The sequence below is a fragment of the Tachysurus fulvidraco genome, chromosome 24, assembly GCF_022655615.1.
Source record: "Tachysurus fulvidraco isolate hzauxx_2018 chromosome 24, HZAU_PFXX_2.0, whole genome shotgun sequence".
Lineage (NCBI taxonomy): Eukaryota > Metazoa > Chordata > Actinopteri > Siluriformes > Bagridae > Tachysurus > Tachysurus fulvidraco.
In genome coordinates, this window is record NC_062541.1 from 12,210,544 (window position 1) to 12,236,837 (window position 26,294).

The 26,294-nt window shown below is 37.3% G+C and overlaps 1 protein-coding gene across 4 annotated transcripts in view; it reads right to left on the minus strand.

Moving 5' to 3' along the window:
• The window catches only part of csmd3b (CUB and Sushi multiple domains 3b), a 403,012-nt gene that overhangs the window by 53,457 nt on the left and 323,261 nt on the right, over nt 1-26,294 (minus strand). For 2 of the 4 annotated variants that reach the window (XM_047808110.1, XM_047808109.1), the window contains 12 exons: nt 24,610-24,714; nt 22,888-23,006; nt 22,688-22,757; nt 18,839-18,955; nt 17,869-18,078; nt 16,511-16,699; nt 15,013-15,190; nt 10,841-10,986; nt 7,224-7,304; nt 3,491-3,604; nt 3,052-3,240; nt 487-645 (listed from right to left, as the gene is read on the minus strand). In XM_047808110.1, coding sequence (XP_047664066.1) covers nt 487-645; nt 3,052-3,240; nt 3,491-3,604; nt 7,224-7,304; nt 10,841-10,986; nt 15,013-15,190; nt 16,511-16,699; nt 17,869-18,078; nt 18,839-18,955; nt 22,688-22,757; nt 22,888-23,006; nt 24,610-24,714 — 1,677 coding nt within the window. The remainder of the gene's footprint in view (nt 1-486; nt 646-3,051; nt 3,241-3,490; nt 3,605-7,223; nt 7,305-10,840; nt 10,987-15,012; nt 15,191-16,510; nt 16,700-17,868; nt 18,079-18,838; nt 18,956-22,687; nt 22,758-22,887; nt 23,007-24,609; nt 24,715-26,294) is intronic. The other 2 variants (XM_027175911.2, XM_047808108.1) reach the window with 1 other exon arrangement.

A 26,294-nucleotide genomic window follows, 5' to 3' on the forward strand; every position in this document is an offset into this window, starting at 1 on the left:
TCTCAAGGGGCGTTTGTAGTAACATTAATAGTGTGTACTGCTGGGCTGTTGGGTTGTATAATGTACTGCAATGTGTCACAAAGTATGTAGCATCTGTCTTTGACTTATTTACACACACACACACACCCACACACCGACACTTTGGTCTTACCATCCTTGTGAGAACCTTCCACTGCCATAAATATTAAAGCACCTAATTCATATTAACCTACATAACCTAAATCTAACACTAACCTTAACCTCAGTAACCAAAAAGAAACCTTTTGACTCTTATATTTGTTTAAGCGAAAACTGCAGGATTTTTCAACCGCAAAAAAAAAAAAAGGTCCCCACAAAATCAATACTCTCAGCTAATCCTATTCATTTTGTCCCACCAGGATCTAAAACCAAGCCCACTCACACACCATGCATCAATCCACATGCTTGCTCAGATTAAAGAGCAGTAAAAAGCATGCAAGTGAGAAAGTGATTGAAGTGGATACATACTTTGATACTCACCGACATAGCGGATTCGGAAGCCTTTCTTATTGGTGCCGTGGTCAGCTGCCCAGCGTAGCAGGAGCTGATGGCCGGTGCTAGTGATGTTGAAAGGAGTCGCAATGTCACCACTCAGAGTGGCCAGGGTCTGACCGTGGATTGTAGGACCTTAAGACACACATATACACATACACATTATCATTAAGCATACACATTTACATACATTTAATTACATAAAGAATTATTTGAATTAATACAAATAAAGTTACAGTACAAGAAAATACCAGCAACCAACCAAAGATTCATTGTAATAACTAGTGTATTTAAACAAATAAAATACTATGAATACGATCATAAAATATAAAGTACAATACTGTTCAAAAATCTTATGTGCTGTAAAATTTCTGCAGTAATCTGCCAGTTAAGAAAAAAAGTTTAGAAGCAAGTAAGAGCCAGAGCCTGCAGAAGAACTGTGGCAAAGTCTTAAAGTTGATTGGAAGATAGTAATAAAAGTGCAAAACAGCAGTGTGAGAACTGATGTAATTTTTTTGTAGCATTGTGTATGAAATTTTCAGACTAAAAGTTCAGTCATGCCATAAAAACTGAACTTCCTATGCTCTGAATTATACACACGTGATGATTCTGGTTGCACTGGAGGATAAGGTCTAATTTTGCACTCTAGGAGACGTTGGAGATATTGGAGAGTGCAGTAAATATATACCCTGGCTAGATGACTGCCACATCTGCCATATTATTTCTAAAATTATGTATCAGCAGGTGTAGGTGAATTGCAAAATCTCTTTGGTCAGATTTTTATTATTTACTTGGTTTCACTACATACAGAGAGGTGAGCTTAAAGAGCCATGCTGCAAGACTTGCACTTGCTGTGCCTGAATCCTGTGGAAACCAAACACCTCTCTGTAGTCACATACCTGGCACTTTTCCGACATTACCTGGTAATAGAAAAATAATCAATGATTTGTTGGTGTTACATAACCTGACACAACCTTGAAGGGTTTATATCATAACAATTGACCCATGCTTGCAATTTCTGACTTATTAAAAAAAAACAAAAAAACATATCTATATTGTTTCTAGCTCGGGTTCTTGCTGCAACTTTCCAATTATCACTGACCTTTAGCAATAAATAGCTGTCATGTCACTATACAGTAGGATCTCTCTTTTGAAGTTAATAAGCCAGAAAAAAAAACAAAACGGCTTGTCGAGTTACAGTAAATCTTGAAACTTTAAAGAAAAACATACTGAAATGCTGACACTGGAGACTCCTTCCATAAATGTCTCCTTATGGAAAGCTTAACCACGTTGATGGTTATTAAATAACAACATACTTTGTTTTCTATTACTTAAGCTTAGATTGTGTGGTGTGTCATATATATAAGTCTCTGTGAGTGAACAGTTACCATAGAAACAATAATATACTAGAAACAGAGCATTGTGGTTTGAATAACAGCCAGCACGACTGTCAGAGCTACTGTTCAAGAAAAAGATAAACCATGACAATGATCTGAGTTACATTCCATGTGAACTGACAAAAGACACACAAAAGGCAGAAGTTGAGCAGGATACGTACACCAGGATACGTTGAGGCTTTCAACCAACCTGGTTTATGTTTCACGTTTCAAGTGATGTTAACAAAATCTAATCTGCCCAACATGTGCAATGTGCAGAAGCCCAGAGTCTTAACCACTGAGCTTCCACCACATGAACAAGAGCAGGCTGCTTGGACACGTTTTCTTCCAGAGTGGATTGTGCCAGCACCAATTATCTAGCCACCACATATCCTGGTCATGACATAGGTGTCATGCATTACATTACATTCACTGTATCTGGCAGACGCCCTTATCCAGAGCCACGTAACTGAGCAAGTGAGGGTTAAAATCCTCATGACCTTCTGATCAACATCTATCCACTGAACTACCACTGCAGGTTATGAGGTCAAATCCCAGCACTAACAATCTGAGATTATAAATTTGTATTTATTTGCGGCACTTTCATGTCACCGCAACCCATTAGTGTTCCAGTGTTCACAAGCCACCTGTCTTCCTAGTGCTGACCTTACATATAAAGAGTCATGCTCTCCATCTCCATGTAGACTGAGTCAAGACTGAGATTGTCTCTCCTGTGCATCCCATTATCTTCCCATACCCCCCATCCAGAAATTTCACTGAATTCACCTTGGAATAACTATGTTTTCTTATAATTTCGGGAAATAATAATAATATCTCTGGTGATGAAACATTATGTTTGCACCTTCAACAAACAGGCAGCAGGTCCAAGCCTACATTTGGCTATGAGAAATGTTGTTCTCTCATCGCACATGAAGGTGTTATTTCAGCCTGGTAAGTGTCTTCATTTTCACTTAACAAAATCTATTTTACTGTAGGATCCCAAAAATTTTGTGGATGTTAAAAATATTATTATAATTATTTTACATAATTGTTTTTAATCATTATTCCTTTTTTTTGTATTGAACATGTAGTACTGTACCATAGACCTGAGCATTAATAAAATATTAATGAAACCAAAATACAAAAAAAGGTGTTAACTGTGTACCATCAAAAACTTCGAGAACGTCGTATTCCTTCTCGGTCTGAAAAAACTCGAAGTGTAGAGTAATGTTGTAGCCTTTCTCCACGTTGATACTCCATGAGCACATCTGCAGGTTGGGGTAGCTGTCTGGATAGCCCGGGCTCAGTATCACTCCGGTCGAATCAAAATGAACATCCTGAGCTGGACATTGCACTGATACAACAAAAATAAAAGCAGCAATGGTTTAGATGTGATGTTATAATAACTAATATATCACTATTTGTAGCATCTATTATAACATAACATCTTCCTATGTTCTGGAGCTTGCCATTACACTTGCTGGAGCTGGAGCTTGCCATCAAGTAGATTACATCAACATGCAGATCTTTTAAATCACTGTACATGAGATACAATAAAATAAAGGGTTTATTTGTGATTGTAAAAAGACACTTGAACAACTCACCCTGGCAGGTGGGAGGGGGACCATCCATCTGCAGCCTCTCGCCCAGCCGACACGTAAGAATCTCACTCCCCACCAGGGTGAAGCCGGGGTGACAGCGATAACGGATAATATCACCTAAGAGGGAAAGGGAAGGAGTAAATGGAGGAGAGAGAGTGCATACAATGATTAAGCTACTGTTTAATTAAGAGGGACAGCTAACCTCCACAGCCCTAATGGAGATAGATGCCATCGATATAAAGGTGAGGAATATTTATTCATTTAAGGTGTTGAAAAACTCTTAATTGAGCTGTAAACCTGGAATTTTGCTGCTCTCTAATTTGCTGGAAAAAAGTTCCAAAATGAAGATCATGGATCTTCTTTATTGACTTGACACTACTTTATTGTCATTTTCTTATGTAAAAAAAAAACCCCAGCCCTGTATATCAGCAGCTGAAGAGCATACAGCATGTGGGTGTATGTGTGTGGGAGAGTATGCATGGCAAGGTGAGTCCATCTGCTGTATTAAATGCTCATATTATTTACCACTGTCAGAAAACAGTGGCCTGTTTATCAGAGGCCTGTCTCTGCATTATTTCACTACTTCTACGCAACGTTCCGAGTGTGGAACTGTAGATCTGCATTTGGGTGAAGTAAAACACAACAGAGTGTGCTTAGAGAAAGATGGTGAGATATAGATATTCACTTCAATTCAGTTGTATCTGTATTGCACTTTTAACAGTGGACTTTTCCACAAAGCAGCTTAACAGAAATCTGGGTATAAAATATTTATTTCAAATTCAGGTTACAACCCCGCAGTGGATTATATTCATTTAACAGCACCTCCCAACGTGTTGCCTTCTACCTCTTATATACCACAGAAATGTTCCAACTAGTACAATTTATAATTTAATAATAAACAACCCATCAAACTGTTTATAGTTACATTTACACCAGTCTCTCTACTTTACCTCTTTCATGGAGGAGACAAAAATAAGCAGCGTGTTTTGTTACTGAGAAACCGGAACACATTTCCCAAGCTGGAATTCTTATGGACTTTACGATGTTCTGACATCTGAGAATCATTGTATAAATGTTAAATATTAAATGTCATCAAAGTCAGTGCTCTGAACAACAGATATAATAGATTATGTGGAGCCTCGTTCAAGTGCCTTGTGAAGGAGCTGTTACTGTAGTAATAAGAAATGTATTAGAATGAACACATTAATATAAATTTAGCATTTAAGATACAGCTGGAACTACTGTCAGAGCTGTGCTGTTGCAGAAAATTAATCCCCACCTTCAGATTAAACAGAGAATTGCACAACGCTGTGGAATAACCAGATCTAGCTAAAAGCATGGCATTTGGTTTGGCTCTATTATCTATTAAACGCTCTCTGAATATGTCGAATGCTCCTTGACAGAATGTTTTAAATATTGATCAGTGTTTTATGTTTTAAAGCTGTACCTAAAAACCCATAAATGGCATGATCAGTGGAGAAATAAAACTTCATTCTAACTCAAGAAGACATTTTATTTGTTCTTTAATTATCTGTAATTAGACGATCATATGTTGTGAAATGAACATGAGTTTCCCAGTTGTGAAGTTCATTCTACATTAATTCATCTTCTGGTAACTGCTTTATCTTGGTCAGGTTTATACAGAAACCGGAGCCAATCTCCAGGAAAACTCAGGATGTTAGGCTGGAATACACACTGGAAAGGATGCCAGTACCTTTACATAATGTTATATATTTAATGTTAGAAAGCTAGGGCTTGGCGTGCTTGCTGGTGTCTGCCAGAGCACGAACTGATTAAAGTGCCTGCTGAGAGAGCTAACTCTCTCTCTCTCTCTCTCTCTCTCTCTCTCTCTCTCTCTCTCTCTCTCTCTCTCTCTGTGTGTGTTTGTTGTATCTGCTCTGTAATTTTGGATAGCTAGCTAACATTAGCTGGCTAGTTCACTTCCATCAATTTGCCTTCAACAAGAGACTGTACACCACAGACCAACTGTGCATGCACATTAGCCAATTTGGGAAGGTGAGAGGATTGGCTGTGTTCCACTCAGCACTCTGTTTCAGACATGAGAGCGGCCACGGTGTAAATGTGCTTGGCTCCACAACACCGCACCCAGAGTCGACAGTAGCAGACTAGCCAGCCAAGCTTGAAGAAACAAGATACAAACAAATACAGCACATACATGCTATTAGCCTATTACACTATAAACTGCCTTTCCTGTTCAGCCCTGAATACAAAACAGACCATAACAATGGAGGACAGTTTGCAGTATGCTTCATATTTGATACATAACATTCTTATATGCCTAAGGTTGATGGCTGTGTTTTTTTTTAGCTTTAAAAACAATAATGAGGACAGAATGCAGCTCCATGTTGGTCCTTTCTCACACTCTCTGTTTGATCACAGGCTGCAAACTAGTGCATTCTCAGACTAATCTAATATCTATCGATAGCTTGATGGATATATTAGAGCTGAGCAATGCATTAAAGTTCTCATCAATATTACACACACACACACACACACACACACACACACACACACACACACACACTGTATTAATGCTTAAAAGCTGAATGTGTCATTTATTTTTTAAAGTGTTTTAAGCTTTACACTCTGAAAAAACATTACACTCTGCTCTGTTGTCTGCCCTTTTGTTTAATTTGTACTTTCAATCAGACAATGAGAGTGCAGTTAACTTTTCATTAAAAGAAATAACGGGTGGATGGAGTAGTCTGTCTTTCACACGTCACCTCCGTCACTGCTGATGTTCTAAAAATGTGTCAGCGAAGAAAGCTGACAAAATATCATTCAGCCTGAATGTAAATTAGATCTGTATAATTGCCTGACAGGACTGTCACTGATAGACTGTATGATTCGATAGCCTGGGGTAGAAAGAACTTAGCCCCACTTCTACATCCTGTTCTATGCATATTTCTGATAGTGTAATGCCTGAATCCACAAAAATTCCAAAACAGACACTTATTACCAGCCATATGATATGAATCCCAAATATAAAATCTGCTACCCGATGTCTTTTTTTTTTTTTTCCATTTATAAGACAAGGCTTAGAGCTTAGTTCTGCTACCCCGGTTGTGATGATGTGAACAATAAAGTTGTAGCTTCATAACCTTTCTATAATAGAAAGCCTACAGCAGCAAATAATTCAAAAAATCTTAAATACTTAAAGAGCTTAAATACACTTCTGCATAAAAATATACTGACATGGCACTCACGATGATTACGTTACAAGCTTTTCCATGTGTTATGTGCAATTCTTATAGCAACATTATGTGTAATATATGTCTAATAACACACTTATAGAATAAAAGTGATGAAACAATTTGCACTCAGTTTGTCTGGGTAGATTTCATCCCTTGTATTTTCTTTATGTTATAAACGTTAGAATTTACCAATTATTATAAAGTTCACTATTATTATTAAAGCTTATATGCCATTGTTTTTCTTCGCTACAGTCGCTACAGTGGATCATCCGATCCGTATATTTAGATTTTTGGCACAGGTTTGTTTTTGCCAGATGCCATTCCAGACACAACCCTCCCATTTATCCCAGGCTTATGACTGGCACTGAGAGTTATCCCCTCAGTGGCTCCACTGAGATCAAACCCAGCCTGTGGCAGTGAAAGACTGGCTAACCAACATACTTAATAAAAGTTAAACATTATACTTCTTTACTTGAGGATTATTAAGATCTGTTATGCAAAAGAAGGAAAAAACATCCTACCGATCTCGAACTCTGTGTCTTCCATTAGAGCGTCTGCATTGGGCACTTCTGGAGGAGGCTGGCACACTCGTAACTGATAAGCTGTAGCCAAAGAGAAGCCAATAACACACATTTTAAAACAGAGCCAATACAATCAGAAAGAATACAATCAAAAAGCCCTAATTGCTTAACCTTAAAGTGACTACTCAAATATTTTGGGTTTTAAAAACAGAGAGAAAGAATGAGAACAGAGAAAGAATGAAGACCTGATAAACAGTAGGAGTTACAATTCTGGAAGACTAAACAATCATGTGGAAATCTAATCAACTTGCACCAGTGTCGCTGCTGTTTCCTAAGCTGGTCATTTACATGAGAGTGTTTTGCAAAGTGAAGTGGAGGCCACGCTGAGCTGGCATTGAGGCACAGCTAATGACAGGGGCACCTGCAGAGGCAGCTAATGATGTGATTAAATATGGTGACACTGCAATGTGTAGAAGGATGACTATCACAGCGCTAGTGCTCTGCATCACAGTCACACAGGAGGAATGCTCCTCGCACATCTATGACGCACTGATTTGGTTAACATCACCAAAACCTAAAGCCATGCCAAGCCATGAATTAGCAAGTCAGGAGATGTAGCATGTGTTATTACAACAGTTAAAAGCAAAGCACAAGTCTCTGGACACTTAATGGATAAACCACTTAAGAGGAAACAGGATTAATTAGTCTCCTAAGGTTTCGTAGCTGGTACTTTTACATCATTATTATTACATCACAGTTTTTCTTTGCTTATATAGATAACAGCGTCTGTTAATTACTTCAAGTAGCATCACATAATTTTCTGTGTTAATCATTCTGGTGTTAATAAAGCTTGATCAGGATCTCGACGCTGGCGAGTCTGTTTGAGGTTCTGAAGCTGTAACTGTGGGAACAGCAAGCTGATTAAGATGGAGATCTATACGTATGAGCTGCTGAGGACATGAGTAGCTAAGGATAGAAGCTGGAGGACACTGCTTGTGTCACCTTGTCTAATGGAAAGCCAAGTTTAGATATGCACGACTTTACATACTGAAAGTCCACTGGGCTTCTGGATTCCTTCTTCCCAATAAACCTGCATATAAAGGTCTGGTCCTATCACTATGTTCAATATCTGTCTGGCTCTAATTGGCAGCCACAGCAGTGACATTCTTCATTAGTCTCCATGGGCTGCATTCAGAGACAGACATTTAAACCCAAAAGTTACATCAGTATTATGCAGGAAAAGATGCTTGTATTGAGAGTTATGCAGCTGCTTATGCCAATTGTCAGGGATCTAATCAAAAACAAACACACAAACAAACAAACAAACAAAAAAACATGGATAGAAAATGTAGACTAAAAAAAAATTTTTTTTCTTTGCTATTAAGTATGAACATAAAAGCAAGAGACATTAAAAAATATAATATACAAATGAGAAAATTCCAAACATATAAACAAACATCTAACAGGAGTCTAGTATAACAATTTATAAATACATAGCTGCATGAACGATTGTAATTATAACATTAATCACTGGAAATGTGATTTTTTTTAAGCCGCATTAATCTGCAGCTTATAAATAGTTCTTGATCCAGCACATCCTATTATTTAGCATTTTATTTCTTTCATATCTGACAGCTACATTTATGCACGTAATGAAGCAATGAGATACTAAATATAAAAGATGAAATGTCAAACTGTCAGAAAGTGGCACTGAACTTCTCATTCATGTTGATACAGAGCAGGAAAAATTCCAAGTTGAGAATGGCACATGTGAAACACACCTCTATTTCACACAAATCCCACCTCACTTTGGAACAGCACTTAAGCCTGTACAGTAGTTACATCTGGACTTTCAGTGCCTATGTGCACAATTCCAGTATTAAATTCTCCCTGTGCATGCTTAACTGCACTCCACAGCCCCGTGAGAGCATCTCTATTTCAGTCTATAATAATTGACCGAATGCTCTGGAGCTGAAAAAGCAAAAGGAAACTTGGTCGAGATGTTACTTGCTATTGAGCACATCGCTATAGTGTCTTTAAGCAGACTGTTGGTATCAGGATCCAGCTTTGGGCACATGCTTTGTTTATGTTCTGTGTTCACATGTCTGCCTCGCCCTGGTCTCTTCCTCCCCCCTCTGCACACCTGTTCCTTATGTGGTTAATTGATATTAGTATTTAGTTGACCACGTAATCCTTGTTGTCGTCCTTGGTCTCATCCCTTGTTGCGTCTTGTGTCGTGTCTTTGTTCCTGTTTTGTGTTTTTTAAGTTAATAAATCCAGTTTATTTTAGCTATCCTGCATTGGGCCTGTTTTTATCAGCATGATAGCATCAGCCTTGACCGGCTTATTGTGGGAGTATTTTTTTATGGACTGTCCTTCCTGCCCTGTTTTTCCCTGGACTTTTGTCCTTTTTTTTTTTTTTTTGGGTGACATAGGTTCGCATTTGGGGGTAGATACTGTCAGGACCCATCCCGGACTTTTGGTCATGTGCATTTGTTTGTTTGTTTGTTTGCTTGTTGAGTCATGTGTCTGCCCCGCCCTTGTTTACTCCTCCCCTTCTCTGCACACCTGTTCCTTATGTGTTGATTGTCTTGTGAATTTAACCGTTCTGTGGCGTGGAATCCTCATCTTGGTGTCACGTCTGTTGTCTGGTTCGTGTTGCTGTTTTGTTTCTTTTATTTAATAAACAAGTTTATTTTATCTATCCTGCATTTGGGTCTGTTTTTATCCTCGCATCGCTGACAGTTGGATAGGTTTCGGACACCGTTGTGTTTCTCTATATCTTAATCATATTTCTAAGCAGATCACTTTTGATTACCTTCAGTACAAACAGAGATGGTAATGTTATGCACCAGACATGAACGTGCTGAATTCTGAACAAACAGGTTTGATGCCTCATTTGACTATGAAGTCACTAAGTTAAAAAACCCCCAAAATGGATTATGTCTAAACAACAAATTCCAGGTCACATATTGATGTGCTGTAATCACAAACACAGTATTCTCCTTGTTAGAAATGTATAGCAGAGGCTACAGGATATGTTACTTCAGAAGTGGTTGCACTGAGAATAAATTACAGTGCTCTCTATAGTGATAACACGGTTTGGTGCACTAAGCTCCTTTACGTTGCTAAAATGTTCAAAATATATGACATTTACTAATGCCACTGGCTGCAAAAAAAAAATGCAAACGTGTACAATATGGCTGAAGGGCATAGCGGCTTGCTTAAATGATCAGACTGCCATTTAAGCAAAATAAATCCCCAAAACAATTCTCTTTCTCTCTATTGCACTTGTTAGTTAGAGGAGATGCTTGCCACAGGCAGAGGATCGATATGGAAGCATGTTGCAAGTCATAAACACAAGCAGACAACATTCAGTCCAATATCTGCTTAGATTCCTAATGCCTCTATGCCAATTTAATAAGTGTAGGAGCAACCTTGTGGCCAGTGTGGAGCCAGTTGTTATACAAATATACTTATACACATATTTTGGTGGTAATAACATAAGTCTATGAACCGCAGTACATAGATCAAACTGGACATGCATATTAGCCATTAGGGAAAATAGAGAGGATTATAAGGGAAAGTCTGTGGATGTTCGTCTTTGAAACTCTCACCATGGTAACTCAGGACGAAGAAGCCGCTGCCGCTGAAGTCGCTGTGGAACTTGATGAGGATCTGGTTTGAAGTGCTGTATACTGACTCCAGAGCTGTGTTCCCACTGAACTGGCCAATCTGTGGTGAGCTTTGGTCTGGTCCATCCCTGTCACAGTCACAAAAGCAAAACAAAACAAAAACAATCTAAATAAATTGAAATAAATGATGTTGCATAAAACCAAGTCATTAGGGAATGGTATCAAACAGACCTGATGTATAACAAGTTTAGCATGCAATGTAATATTCCAGAACGGAAGACCTGTATTCACAGGTGCATATGTTTGTCTGAATTAGAAGACAGTTTTTGTCAATTGGTGCTCCAGGTGTGAACCCAGCATAGCTTTTTAGGGTAATAGACTACAAAAAGAACCATTCAATGCATGGAAAAAAAAACTGACTAGAGTTCATTAACTCCTGTTTTTCAAAACCAGCTTGGGTTCTGTAGCAGATGCTGTGTTGCAGCATATTTAATCATTATTATAAAGTATTTAGCTTATGGACAAGCAGCTAACTGCAGGGCTAGAAATATTAAGTTAGAAACATTATAATAACAGATATTAATATCAACAAAACCTAACCACTTTAGACTAATTAAGTCTTATTTATAGGTATGAACGTATAATAAGTGGTTAAGCATTAAAAAGTAACTTCTGACTATTCAGAGAAGTTACATTTTTATGCAAAAGAATAGTGCAAAAGCCAAAAAGATGGTGACAGAGGTCAGTGGAGAATGGCCAACTACTTTGAACAAACAGGATTATGTGATTTTCATCTGTCCCTACCTTTATTTGTCTTAGTAAAGTGGCTGGTGAGCTTATTATATTTATATAATAAACACGTGTAACAAGTGGCTTAGAGATGACATTTTAAAGACAATTCGAATTGATGCCAAAAATAATCATAAAAAAAAACTGATCCAGAGATCAAAATCAGCGCACTGGGATCAGAGGGTAAAACACAGTCCTATATAAGATCATTGTTCAAAAACATCCCTCAGCCATAACATTAAAACTACCGGTAGCTACTGTAGGTCTCTATGGTGCTGCCAAAACAGCTTTAACCCTTTAAGACCTCTAAAGGTGTGCTGTGGTATCTGACACCAACACGTTAGCAGCAGATTCTTGTCCTGTAATTTGTGAGCTGGGACCTCTTTTGTCTTGATTAGAGACTTGTTTGTCTAATGCTTCACAGACTCTTGATTGGACTGAGATCTGGGGAACTTGAAGGCCAAGATAACACCTTAACCTTTTTGTCATTGTTGGGGGCTTTTTCCTGCTGAAAGAAGCCACTGCCACTATGGAATATATTTCCATGAAGGGTTTTACATGGTTTACAACAATGTTTAGGTAGGTGCTATAAGTTAAAATAACATCCACATGTATCAGCTCCGATTGTCTTCCATGCGATGAAGATTTTGGACCTCCACTGAGATAAGGCCAACTCTGTGAGAATCCTGAGGCATCTAGAGATTTACCAGCTTCAGTTAGACTCTGCAATACTAAAGAGGAGATGCCAACTCCATGTGGTCTTTTGCATCATTACAACATTTGTCAGACTGTATATTTATAATCACACCCATACTGTATGAGGATGAGGTTCCCCTTTGAGTCTGGTTCCTCTCAAGGTTTCTTCCTTTACCATCTAAAAGAGTTTTTCCTTGCCACTGCTGCCCGAGTTGCTCATTGAGGATAAATACATACACATTTAAATATATCTAATATTAATCATGAATTTTGTATTATATTAATCTTTATATTATTCTTTATAATAACCTTTTGTTCTATGTTTTTGTTTTGTAAAGCTGCTTTGAGACAATGACAAATGTAAAAAGCGCTATAGAAATAAACTTGCATTGAATTGAACTGAATGAATGCCCACAACATTACAATTAGGCACTTGTCAAAGTCACTTAGATACTTATGCTTGCGTATTTGTCCTGCTTCCAACACATCACCATCATGACCTGACTGTTCCCTCACTACAAAATACATTTTGTATACATCCCACTCCGTGATACACATCATTGTGAAGAGATAATCAATGTTATTCACTTTACCTGTCTGTGGTTTTAATGCTATGGCTGATGGCTGCTAAGCGGTGTATGTTGGTTACCCAGGAAATGAATTGGCTAACCAAGGAAGTCGTTAAATATACTGTAGGACGCCAACTGATACTCTGGATGAAGACTGCTCAGGCGTAAAGGTACACATATACATGATTACAACCTTATGGCATTTTAAGTTGTGTTATCTCGGTGATAAAACCTTTTTTAGCCTTTGCAAGCAATTTTTAAAACCAGCCTCATTTTCATAACCATGTTACCACTTTCCACAGGACCTCAGGAAAACATTCACTGATATTTTACATGATGAAAAAGCAGAGTACGAACACTGCCTTAATTAGAGGTTTTGATAGAGTCGATGATTTAGTGTTTTAATTAATTCTTGATGCAGGGATAACATATAAGCATTGTTTAGATCCTCTGTGATAAGTGGGAAAATTAGACTGGCTCATGGTAGATCATGATCATGCTCAAGGGGGGATAGGGGTCCATACTCCACATGCAAGAAAGAAGAAACAACATTTTGTCCACATTGTATAACCTTGTAATAATCAGCTTACAAGCTTGTTTTTATCTGAATCACCTTTATACGACTTACAGTACAGTTGGAGCTCTTGTCATAGTGTGAGACCTGAAATATCAGTTGTGTATATTTCAGGTTGTGTACAGAGTTCTTCGGTTCTTTTTTTTTATTTTTTTTATCAAAGGCTGACACAAACAACAAATACACAACCCAGCATGGGATTTAAAAGAAAACAACAAAACAAAACAACAAAAAAAGCACTGTAGTCTCTACCTCAGTTGTAGGTGCATTATTTAAAGCGGTTGGTCATAGAGAGCAGTGAAGTGCAGCGCTGACATCATTAATAAATAAAAGTAGTCTTCAGTATTCCTCCGAAAATGTGCAATACTGTAATACTACACTTTTAATTGGGCATTAATTCCTGAGTATCATGCTGTGTTTTAATTAATACAATGATACGGCATTGTGGAAGTCCTGTGAATTCTTATTACCGCAGGCTGCCTCTGAGTGTGTAAGTAAAACCTGATTCTTATTGCACTGTTTTTTCATTTCCTAACAGAGACATCATTTTCCATAATCGACAGGAAGAAATAATAACCCTCTGCATGCCAAGCTACAATACTTTCTACAAAACTTTTTCACAGTTCTTCTGCTTTCAAGTAGAGTTGAGTTGTCTTTTGAATTTGATTATTATTTTTTTTTGCTTTACTCATTGCCGTTTGATAGCACAGGCGCTAAAACCCTTAGACTTTATTTTTCCGAATCTAGTCCTCTTTTCTGCATGACTAAAGCAGCACACCAAATTAGTTTTTTTTTTTTTTTAAACCACAGACAGACAAAATGGTAGCTATGGCAATAACTCAGAAGAAAATGTAATTGGCCAAGCTTCTCTTCCTAAAGGGTAAGAGGAGAGACAAAGCTCACAGGAAATGTAAATGAGATAGGCAATGCAAAGATTTTTAACCTTGTTTAATTATGCATCCATGCATTTAAATGCAAAACGAAATGGAGGACAGCAGTTCTCAAGTTTTATGCTTCGATATCTGACTATAAAGTGAATACAGGAAAGAAATTATGCATAAGTTGTGCAATTTAGTGAGAAGAACATTTTTGAGCAGAGCAGGGTTTTTTTTTTTTTTTTTAAATATGAATGAACTTGTGCATTAAACCCATGCGTGATGAAGTCACTAATAATGTTCAGGTGAAAAAAAAAGTCACCATTCTGACTTGTAGACTTTAGCTTTAAAAATGCAAAAACACGTAGGAGTGTTACTTAGGGGCTTTTAACAAGCAATGCTGGATGAGCTTCCCCCAGCGTTTGCACTTTTTCCAGCTGAGGAGAAATCGGTGGCTCCTTCAACCTGGAACTCGATTAACTCTTTTAAGCATGTAATCAGTTAAATCTCTCAGCAGAGCTGTCCTACTTCCCCTAGCGTTACTATCTGACAAGACCATGCTCATGCTTCTGATCACAGGCGAAGAGATATTAAGTGATTTGGTAATAAGTTCCTCATTACATATTCATGAGATGTGTATGAGCTCTTTACCACACAGTGATGTAGTCGTAGATGGGCTCCGTGCTGAGGACTGTGAAGTTGATGTAGATGCCATTACCAGGAGGAACCCTCACGCTCCACATGCAGTCCTGGAAGTTCGGGTACTCGGCCGGGTGGCCGGGAGAGAAGATGGTGCCGTTCATAGAAGTAATGTTTCCTCCACACAGTGCTTTATGAGAGTAAAAATAACATTTAGTACATTGATTAACATTTAAACTAACTACCCCCCAGTCTAACACATGAGAGGGTTTTCAATATTTTATTTCAGATAAATCAAAATATTCTTTATCACAAGCCAGAGGAAAATTGCTTTTCCCATAAGCATCTATGACCCATTAAGAAATATCATTGAGGTAATGATAAGAATATACGCTTTAAGCCTATCTCTCATTACCCCAGCCTATTGCCTTTAACAAAAAGGCAGCGAAATACACAAATCACATTAGTTGAGTAAAAAATATTGCACACAACTGAGGACATTCCTTTTTAGAAACACGTTTCGTAACAGAACTGGACCTTATCTGACAGAGATAAAGAGAAAAGAGGGCCACAGGGATGCAGAATAGTGTTTTAAGCATTTTTACACATAATATATACAATGATGTCATACTAAATGCCTTGGCATGGAATCTTTTTATACATTTAACCTTGCTCTGGAGTGTATTGTGTGCTGTATTGTGTGTGTGTGTGTGCGTGTGTATGTGTGTGCACTTTGTAGTATAAGTGTACAGTCTATCAAAAATGTACTCAGTGGGTGATATTAATAATGCACCTGATACAGCAATCATTAACGCAGATCAATACCAAATAGAGATACAATTTTTATCCAAAAAATTCAATAGGCACTAATGTCACTAAACCTTAGAGCAACAACAACACAATCACAAACTAAGTGCATGTTGGGTAGCCTGCCATAAATAAGTCAAAACAAGCAGTCTAACAAGCATAATAAAAAAGAGAGCACATGAAAAAGAGAGAGAGAGAGAGAGAGAGAGAGAGAGAGAGAGAGAGAGAGAGAGAGAGAGAGAGAGAGAGAGAGTTAGCAGAGGCAAAACTTTTAGTCCACAATGTTAACTTGGACTGATTCTGTCAATAGAAATGTTCAGGAATAAAAAAGAAGTTGTTTCTCCAATAAATAAGAATACTACTGTAGAAATATAAATAACGAGCCTGAGCTTTAAATAGTTAGATTCATAATTGACGATTGTACTGAGGGCTTGTGTGGGGTTTATTACACAGTGACAGAAGACTCTGGCTGCAAAGTGTGAGGAGATAAAAAGTGTAGGCTAATAACTACAGAGTGATAATGCTAACTTAAACTGTGAGTGCGTCTACTCAAGTGAAAAGCTTTTTCATCTGAGCCGTTGTGTATTTAACACTTGCAATTAAAACGGTTACATTGAATAATCTTGAAAGTAGTGAATAATGCAGAACTTTTAGAGATTTACACACAGAATTAAGATATGAAGTGTCAGTATAAACTGGTCACCTTCACAGCGTGGCAAAGGAAAGTTCCAGTTGCGACTTGTGCCATGAAGGCAGGTGAGCGAGGTCTCTCCAATTAGGGAATAACCTGGCAGGCACTCGAACGACACTGTCATACCAACGCTAAAGTCACTGCCAATCACAATGCCATTCCTGAAGGGATGTGGGTCAGGACAGCTCTGAAGCTGGTAAGCTGAGGACCAGAAAACAACATAATGAGTCTACAAGGTACTCAATGCAGACATTAGTGTAAAGTATATCTGACTTCACATAGCAGGCAATGTACAGTACAAAAGTAAGAACAGCATGATTTAAATTCAATAAATAATAAATAATTAAATAAATACTATTTTAATTAAAAACAAACAGAAAAACAAAACGAAAAGACAGTGTTAGACACAAAAGTGACTTTTATAGAGAAAATAATAATAATAATAATAATAATAATAATAATAATAATAATAATAATAATAATAATAATAATAATAATAATAATAATTTCAAAATCCTTTGTGAGAGCTGGCAGATAAAACTGAAGAAATTGCAACCAGTGTAAGCCAGTCATAAAACAACATTAATAATGAGTTTCCGATATCTAAATCCTTCATTTGCAGGCTCCTATCCCATGTAGTGTCCTAGCTCACGAGAGCTGTATTTGCGGAGCACGAAGACTTTTCTATGGATATGTTGCATGTATGAACAATTAGTTATGCAGACTTTGATGACTACCTCAATATTGTATCAATAAGGATCATTTCTATATATTATCCTATTATTAAATGCTTTTCTGTTACTATTTTATATCTTCTGCTTCTCATTTCTATACTCTGTATTAGCATAAACGGATTTAATTTTCTGCTCTTTATACTGTGACTCAAGAAAAAAGTACATGTTGACACAAGAAAAAAAACAGGCGAGCTCAAAAACGCACACCTACACAAAGACAATTTCAATATCTTGAAATCCATATCTTGAAATCAAAAGTGAAGCAAATAAGTAACCGGTCTAAATACAGATTGATCTGAATATACTTGTTCATAGTTAAGGTGTAAATATCTAGTGTAAAGATTTAAATGAACGAGGCATAATGTTTTGTTGATCCTAGTGATTATATTATATTGAATGATTAGAAAACTCCACACGTACAAAGAGCATGCTGTGGAAAAGGTCAGCATTATTATCAGAGGTGCTTTCATTGAGGTAATTTCACTTGTTGATTTAATCGCTTTCATTATGTTAGTGTAATTGATTGGACAAATGACACAAGATTAACTAACATCATTAAAGGTTCGGTAATGTTTTTTATGTAAAGATTTCATGTAATGCCTAAGAGTCATGTTTTGGGAGTAAAGGTGAGCTCACCCTGGTAAGTGATGTGAAATCCAGGCTTGTTCTGGGAATAATCGCTATGGAAGAAGAAACTCGTCTCATGCGTGGTACTAAACAGAGACTCCGGCACCTGAGGTCCACTGAACCTGTCAATCACAGAACTGGCATCTGCTGACCCGCTCCGGATCTCCAGATAGTCATGGATGGCCTCGGTGGAGAAGTTAAGAAACTGCAAATGGATTCCTAATGGAATACATTTTTAATTACAAGCTGCTCAGTAATAACACGCCAAATCCTGAACAAAAACTCTACCACAGTCTGTTATACAGTATACTCTGTTTAACGTTTAGTGTTGATTTTCTCCCAATGAATGTTAGTTAAACAAGAACTTCAAGTTGCATAAAATCCGTATTTCCACCATTCGATTGGTTTGTCGTTTATCTTCATTATCCAGGTCAGTGCTATGATGGATCTTGAACCCATCCTCTTGAATAACCTAAGCTCAGGGTCTAACTGGAGGTATAAGCATTCAGTATTCAGTATAAGTATTCAGCTGCACCATCATGCCGCCCATATAATTAATTCCTCTTCTATAGTTCAACCTTCCTCTGCTGTAGTTTAAGGGCTAACTCAGATAGTGGTTTATCTAATATAACAGTTAAGCTTATGTTTGCTAGCTTGTTGAAATGTTAGCTACAGGTTAGCACAAAATACTTGCTACACAGTATATACTTGCTATACATAACACATGTATTTGTTTAATATCCACTGATTAATATGCACTGAATCTCATATGCTAATTTGCTACAGCAATATGTTAAAGAGCTCATATAGAATTTTGGATACAGAACATTTTCTTAGCTAAGTATTTGACTAGAAACATTAGTGTAATTACACCTGCAAGAGATTCTCCTAAGAATGCAGACTTCTAGCTTTAGGTGGAAAAAATAGTGTGTGTGTAGCCAGTTCTGTATTCATTTTTGTAAAGGTCATGGTGCCTTACCAAAGCCAATGGGTAAGGTGACGGTCCAGGTGCAGTCAAGGCCACTGGGGTAATTTCCAGGGTAACCAGGGCTGAGGAGCACACCGCTCATTTCAGTCAGGGATCCTCCACACTGAGCTGTGAAGAAGCCATTACAGACTCATTTTACCAACACAACTCATCAATACCACGCTGGGTTGTAATGGCAGTGGTTAATTTTTAATTTCTAGTGCCCATGTCTTGTTTAATAGTTGTCTCACTCTTGCTAGTCATAAAAGCAGCTTTTATATCCAATAGGACTCATTAAGGAAAAGTTCTTGCTCATTTCAATCAGGAAATAATTCTGCTTTTCTCACTGTTGGATCCGTGCTTTATTTAATTCTGGAGCCTGAGCAACCCGTTCTAAAGTTTATTCCGTATTATTTTGTATCCTGGCACAGTGCATACCGTTTCCCATCACATACAGATACCAGACAAGTGTGACAATATGTTTGGTGAAAAAGGTTTAAGTGTGAAATAAAAAAAAATTATCTGGCTGAATGTCAAACAGTGTTCTACTGTGTATGGAGTGCACTAGGTAAAGTGTATATTACTGAACGCTAGGTAGGGAAGACTTTTGCTAATGACAGCAGATTGTATAAAAGCTCAGAAGTATATTAGTATTGTACGGCTGCCTTTTCAATTGTACAAAAAAGAATAACTTTATTTGCCAGATGTGGCTACTGGGCAAGGAGGACATCCAAATTCAGCATGACTTCCATATAAACAGTATGATATACTTAATGATGGAAATAAACAGAAACGCAGGACAATGGAGGTTCATTTCCAGAACAGAATTGTTGTGCACTGACCGGTGGAAAATAATAAGACTGATGCCTAATTGTTGCTGATTCACAAAGAACAGGACAAATACTTCTGTATCATTAGCTAACAGCACTTCAGAGAGGCCTGCTGATCCTCAAAGAGAACAACACATTTATCACAGTGATATATCAGTTGCCTGTTGTTTTGACAAAACCCTCCTTTTCGTCACACCTTTCTTATTCCTAATGTTAAACAGGAGAAAACCTGCAGCACAATTGGTTGCACAGAGTAAGGAAAAGCACAACCCGATTGAATTGTGATCCCAATTACTTACTTTCTTTCCTTTAAAAAAAAATAAATAAAAAATGCACCTGAGAGAACCGACTATCGGCTTGGTCTGGTTTGTGACAGTGAAGGATTTATCCAATAGGAAAGCAGTGAAATGTTTAAAGAATGATTAAATGGCATTTCCGACTGAAAGAAAGGGTGCAGTAGAGCTTAAAAGTTCCAGCTGATAAGGCTAACTGTGGCAAAACATGAGTTAGTGGAAAGTGTGTGTAGATCTCAGTAATGAAAGAATGCCTTCAAAGGAGGAGAAGCAACAGAGAATTAGGGAGGATAAAGGACAAAGCGCACTGAAACATTACTGAGAAAAAGAAAAGATTTCTTTGATCAGGAACAAACCAAAGCACATCGAAACCTGTTACTGCAAAACAGAAAAGATAAACAAAGTCTAGCTCGTTCAGTGACGAAGCTTTCCGAGACATAAACTTGACATTGAGCAGAGCATGAACTGCTGTGGATCTCATGATGTCCAGGTGGAAAGGTCTAGAAACTAAGGACGGTTTAATGAGGAAGTGGTCTGATAGCGAACACGGGTACAAACTGGATTTTGTTGGATTTGTGGAGAAAAATGTTTCAGGACTCACTGGGCACTGTGTGTCTTATCTCCTCTGTACCCTTTTCTGGCTACAAGCTTTAGAATCTTCACACTTCTGTGTATTTGCACGTTTCTGAGCTTTTGAACACTGCAACACCATGTGATTTAGCTGAATTTTGCTCAACAGTGACAGAATCTTCTCTCTAAGTAATTAAAGCATTTTGTTTGAAGCGGTTATCAGTGGACGAACAAGTTTGGCTTAGCTATGAGCTATGGGAACAGATTTATGGCTAGTCATGTGTCAGTCGAAATGAACTGAATTCTTTAGAAGTACTGTATGTGGTTCCTTCGAGCAAATTCTAGACGTCTGGCTTGTAAGGTAGCCCCTGATCTCACTAAAGCTTATAGTGTGACCATCAAGCTTTGTGGGGATCTTCACAGATTGACACAAGGGGGAAAAAGTCCCTGGTATGCATAGTTGACTGTCTGCTTTGTGCATTTTAAATTAACGATGAAAAAGATCCTCCATTTTGGTGTCTTGCTGAGAAGCAGACAGAACACATAACGCTGTCTATGCTCGTGTGTCTTGATTTTATGTGTTTGTTCTGGGACCCGTATACCGCACAAATCCAATAAAGGGAATGAGATCTATCTAATTATTTTTATTTAGCTCTTTGGATTAATGCGCCGGTCTATCACATTGCGAATCAGTGAGTAAAGCTCTCACGACACCAGCGCAGCTCCCCTGCACATTGAAACTGCTGCAGCTGTCACTGATCATTTATTCAGCCTTGGTTCTCACTTCATAAATGTTTACTCTAATCTCTCTAAAAACAAAAAATAAACTCTTTTTCGCTCACCATCTGCTTATCAAACGGCCATTTCCATTTGTATTTGTTCTAATTAATTTTGATATGTCTAATTTTATTGCCTGGAAAACCAAGATTGGACTATACGTTCCACTAACAGATGAGATTGTCTGCTGAAAATCACCACCATTTTATGAGCTTCTGGTCTTGAAAAACGGTTTCCCCCGTTTTTCCTGAAAACTTGTTAACGCCCCAAAGTACGTGATAATTAATCTGAATGCTATTCATTGTTTTTGAGATTTAGCTTCTCTTCTTCTTTAAATTCTCTCAACGTGAATTTAAAACCCTGCACTGAGAGAAGATGATGAGAGGATAACCTCTCACATGGAACTCTCGGGCAATTTAACACATCCGTGTGTAATATTAACTTCATTATTTATATCAACGAAACGCATTCTCTATAACCCAGCCCGCCGTTTAAAAATAAATGTGTTTTATTTTGTGTTATTACGTTTATTCATATTCACTTGAGCTCAGGGATGTGTTGTGCCTTATCTGAGCTGAACAGAAAGCACTTGGAAATTAGTGTTAAAAAAGTCATATTGTGGGTTTTGGGTGCGCTTTCATTTGAGATGTGTGTAAGCAGCTGGACGGTTAATTATTCAACCTTCCGTTTCATGATTTTCGGGCTTGGCTAGGGGTAAAAAACAGAAGGAAGCAGGAACGCTTTCAGCTTTAGATTCTTTTAGGAGGGTTTGAGAAATTTACAGAAATAACCAATATATTTGGGATGCAGTTTGTTGAGCAATTTAAAATAAGATTTCAGAAATAACTGAGGGAATAAAAGGTAACGGTTCCAGTCAACTCTTTTGGTCACAGCTTGTTTCCTGTAGTACTGTAGTTCTTTGTTTACTTAAGAATTCAGTAGGGTGGATTTCTGAGATGTGTCCTTGCCAGTAGTGAAAAAGCTTTTTTATTGTAATTTTTTTCGAATTTAATTAAGTGAATAGCACAATATTTCCTAATAATGATTTCCATGAAGTTTTTTTTTTGTTAGTATGTGCTTTGGCTTAATTTTAACGTGCACTCCTGAATTTTGTGTAACCTGACGATCCGTGCTAAATCCGATGGCGTATCGCCTGAACGTGTGCCTCGATAAAAGGCACAAGACTGACTTTTGGAACAAATGAGTTAACATGGTCATTATCACTAATAGTAAAGTAAAAATAGTATAGGATCTTGAACATTGAAAATATGTCATGTTTCCTCTATGTTTTCACATTACCTTTTTCCAGTTGTAAATAAAATACCCTGATAAACAAACCAAAAATTTTGGACCCAAATGTATACTGTATTCAATATACTGTATTTTCCTACCAAGGCAGAGAGGCACAGGATAATTCCATCTCCTCACCGGTCCTGGCATACATGTGATGTGAGCATTACCCTGAATAAAAAAAAAGGCAGAAGATACTATAAATTCAACTGTGTACATCTTTGTACATATATATATCCTAATGAATATATTGTACAAGTTGGAATTATGACAGTAGGTTTAGAAAAAGGTGTTTTCCCACCTGTAAAGAATATCCCTGTTCACATTGAAACATTACTACATCTCCCACCATGTAGCGATCTCCCACTTTGATGCCGTAGGTAGGAGTCTGAGGCTCGGGACAGGAATCTAGACCAATTGCTACGGACACCAAAGCTGAAGTTAAATTCGCAATGGAATAATAGAAATTGCTGCACAAAACAACAACAACAACATAATTTCAATGTGTACAGCAGGTCCGAGTGACTGAATTGAGTAATATAAACACATTTGGATTTGTGCATCCAACATGACTTGAGATCACATTTTCAAGGACCTGAATGTGAATTAAACATATGACGCTGATGTATTGCAACAGACAAATCCAAATCTCTGTGCTATTCTACAATGCATGTTTAAAGTGCCTAAATTTATTCCTGTAGTTATAGTGTAGTTCCCATCAGTGTTAACCTCCTCTTGAGACCACACAATGTACACACAATACTCCTACATCATTCAATATAAGTATTAGAAACATGAAATTCATTTTTAGTATAAGCAATGAAATCATGTTTTGTTTAAAAACGTAATATTTGCAAATGGAAAAAAAATCGTAGAGACAAGTCTAAATTTTGAACAAGGGTAAATATTAAACCTACAAACTGAAACATTAATTTAAATGTATCTGACCTTTTTTTTTTTATAGTAATCAATAACAGTGATTCCTCATGGTTTTACACTCACTGTGGATTAGCTGTAAGTCTGCTAATGAAGAAGAAGCATCCTTTATTTATCACATGTACCGTATATAACACAGTGAAGTTTGTTTCTTTGCATATCCCTGATTGTAAGGAAGCAGACATAATACAAAAAGCCTGGAGCAGTGAGGATTAAAGGCCTTGCTTAAGAGCCCAACAGTAGCAGCTTGGCAGTGCTGAGGCTTGAAGCGCAACCTTCTGATCTATAACCTTGAACAGCAACAGTTGAGCCACTACAGCCCAGTGAAATCACTTTTTTGTTAAGAATTTTTTTAATATAAACTTCATAGAATAATTTTTAGCATCATGACTTAATCGGAGAAATGCACATTTCTTATTTTTCGGTTTATGGCAACAAAACCAGAATGTTACATTACTATGCTGTAGTTAGAGAAAACGTAGGAATTAGGTTTTAAATTCTAGAGTAAAATACTTTTTGAGTTGAACTGAATAAATGCTGCTGCTTAATTTCATGGATGAAACAGTAGTCAGGTTGTGTAGAGCAGGTGCAGTTCTCCCAGGACTCACACACAGATTATGTGGCTATTTCCAGAGTAAATTGTAAGTGACTTGGCTTTCAATGTCCTATTTCCATACATTTTATTTCATGCCAAACAATCCTACCGGGTCTAAGCCTTGTCACTAGTTGTTATTTTTACCATAAACGCATCTTAAACGCTCTACTAATAAAAATCCCCCAGAGAACAGATGCCTGTGTCATTCCACATAAATCACTGCAAGAAGAAAGAAGATTGCAAGGTTTTGACAAAAGGGAGGGAAGGACTAAAAAAAGTTTGCATGGTTAATTCCCTCAGTAGTACTTTGGTATTAAACACCTTACCCACTAATGCATCATGGCTAATTTATGGTGAAAGGAGAGAGTAAATTTTTCCCCTGCATGCCACAGGTGTTGAACTGCAGTCTAGCCTGCACTGCAGTGTTGATTTTTAATAAGAGATGAGTAGATGGATCTCAGTGGTGGGTATGAAGCTGCCCTCTGGTTGTACCTGTGTATTCCAGATGGAAGCCTGCTGCTGAAACACTGATGTCAGATACAAAGTTCAGGTAAAGGTTGTTGGAAGTGCTGTTCAGCAGCTGAGGAATGGTAGTCCCTGGAAACAAATGCAGCAACGTTTTACTCTCTGTAATAAGGCTTTCGCAACATATTAAAAATTAACAAGCTTGTCTCACTAATTAATGGCACTGAAATCTTTCACTTTAACCTTAATTTTCAGAAAACAGATGGAAATCACTTGGCTTGTTTAAGTAAATAAACAAACAAATAAATAAATAATAAATAAATAAAAACCAAACAAATAAATACTAATAATAATAATAATAATAATAATAATAATAATAATAATAATTTAAATAATAATAATAATTTAAACAATACTTTAACTAATAATAATAATAATAATAATAATAATAATAATAATAATAATAATAATAATAATAATAATAAAGTTTTCCTAATAGGGACCTGTCTTAAATAAAAATGTTCCTTATTTGTTTTCTGGTTTTTGAATAAATTCATCAGCAATGAAAGCAAAAATAATTACAACAAAAACCCTGAAGAAATGACATTCTGATAATAATTTTTTTTTTTAAATGTCATCAACTGAAACCGGCATTTATAAGTGAATTGGACAAACCTGACTAATTATTGCTGTTCCAGAAAATGGAATAAAATTGTAGCGATAAGTCCAGATTTTAAAGTCAAATAAATCTTAAAAACTGAAACATTAATTTAGATGATTATTTTTTTAAAGTAATCAAGAGCTGCATGGTTGTGGGAAAGCAGTGTCTAAGTGATTACTCATTGTTTTACACTCACTGTGGATTAGCTGCAAGTCTGTTAATAAAGAAGAAGCAGCCTTTATTTATCACATATACAGTAAAACACAGTGATGTTTGTTTCTTTGCATATCCCTGATTGTTAGAAAGCAGAGGTCAGAGCACAGATTCAGACATAATGCACCAACCGTGGAGAAAGGACGAGTAAAGGCCTTGCTCATGGTCCAACAGTAGCAGCTTGGCAGTGCTGAGGCTTGAACCCTAACCTTCTGATCAGTAACCCAGACTTTGTGATCAGTAACATGTTACCATGCAGTGGATAAGATTTATAGGTGTATTACTATGAGAAACATTTCACAGAATTCACTCACTAATCCACACATATCAAGGAACTAAATGCAGTCAACATAAGGCACATCTTAATATTGATATTGATTGTGCACTTCTGAATGCATCTATTACTCATTGAGGGCGAGTTTCCTGTGATACATTACTACTAGCTTGTCCACTTCACACTGGCTGCCAAGTATTTTACCCTACATAAAAGGCACCATGGGTCAGTGCTTGTACAGGCAGCAGAAGAGTAGAGGCTAGTATTGTTCCTCAAAGTCACATAAAGGTACAAATCCCAAAAAGACCTGGCTAATCAGTGCATCCTCTCCTCTGGCACCCTTTGAGTAGCACACATTGATATCTTAGCAGGTCTCTGGAATCAATGTGTTTGCACTAGTCACATTGTTTAAAAACAGAACACAAACGGTGCAACAGTCGGCGGTATCCGATAATAGACCCACCAGAAAAGGAAATTAATTGGCCACTCAAGCACAACACATGATGGTTGTAAAAAGTTTAGCACCTCAAAGCTTGGGCTTTAATAAGATGATGCTGGTCTGGA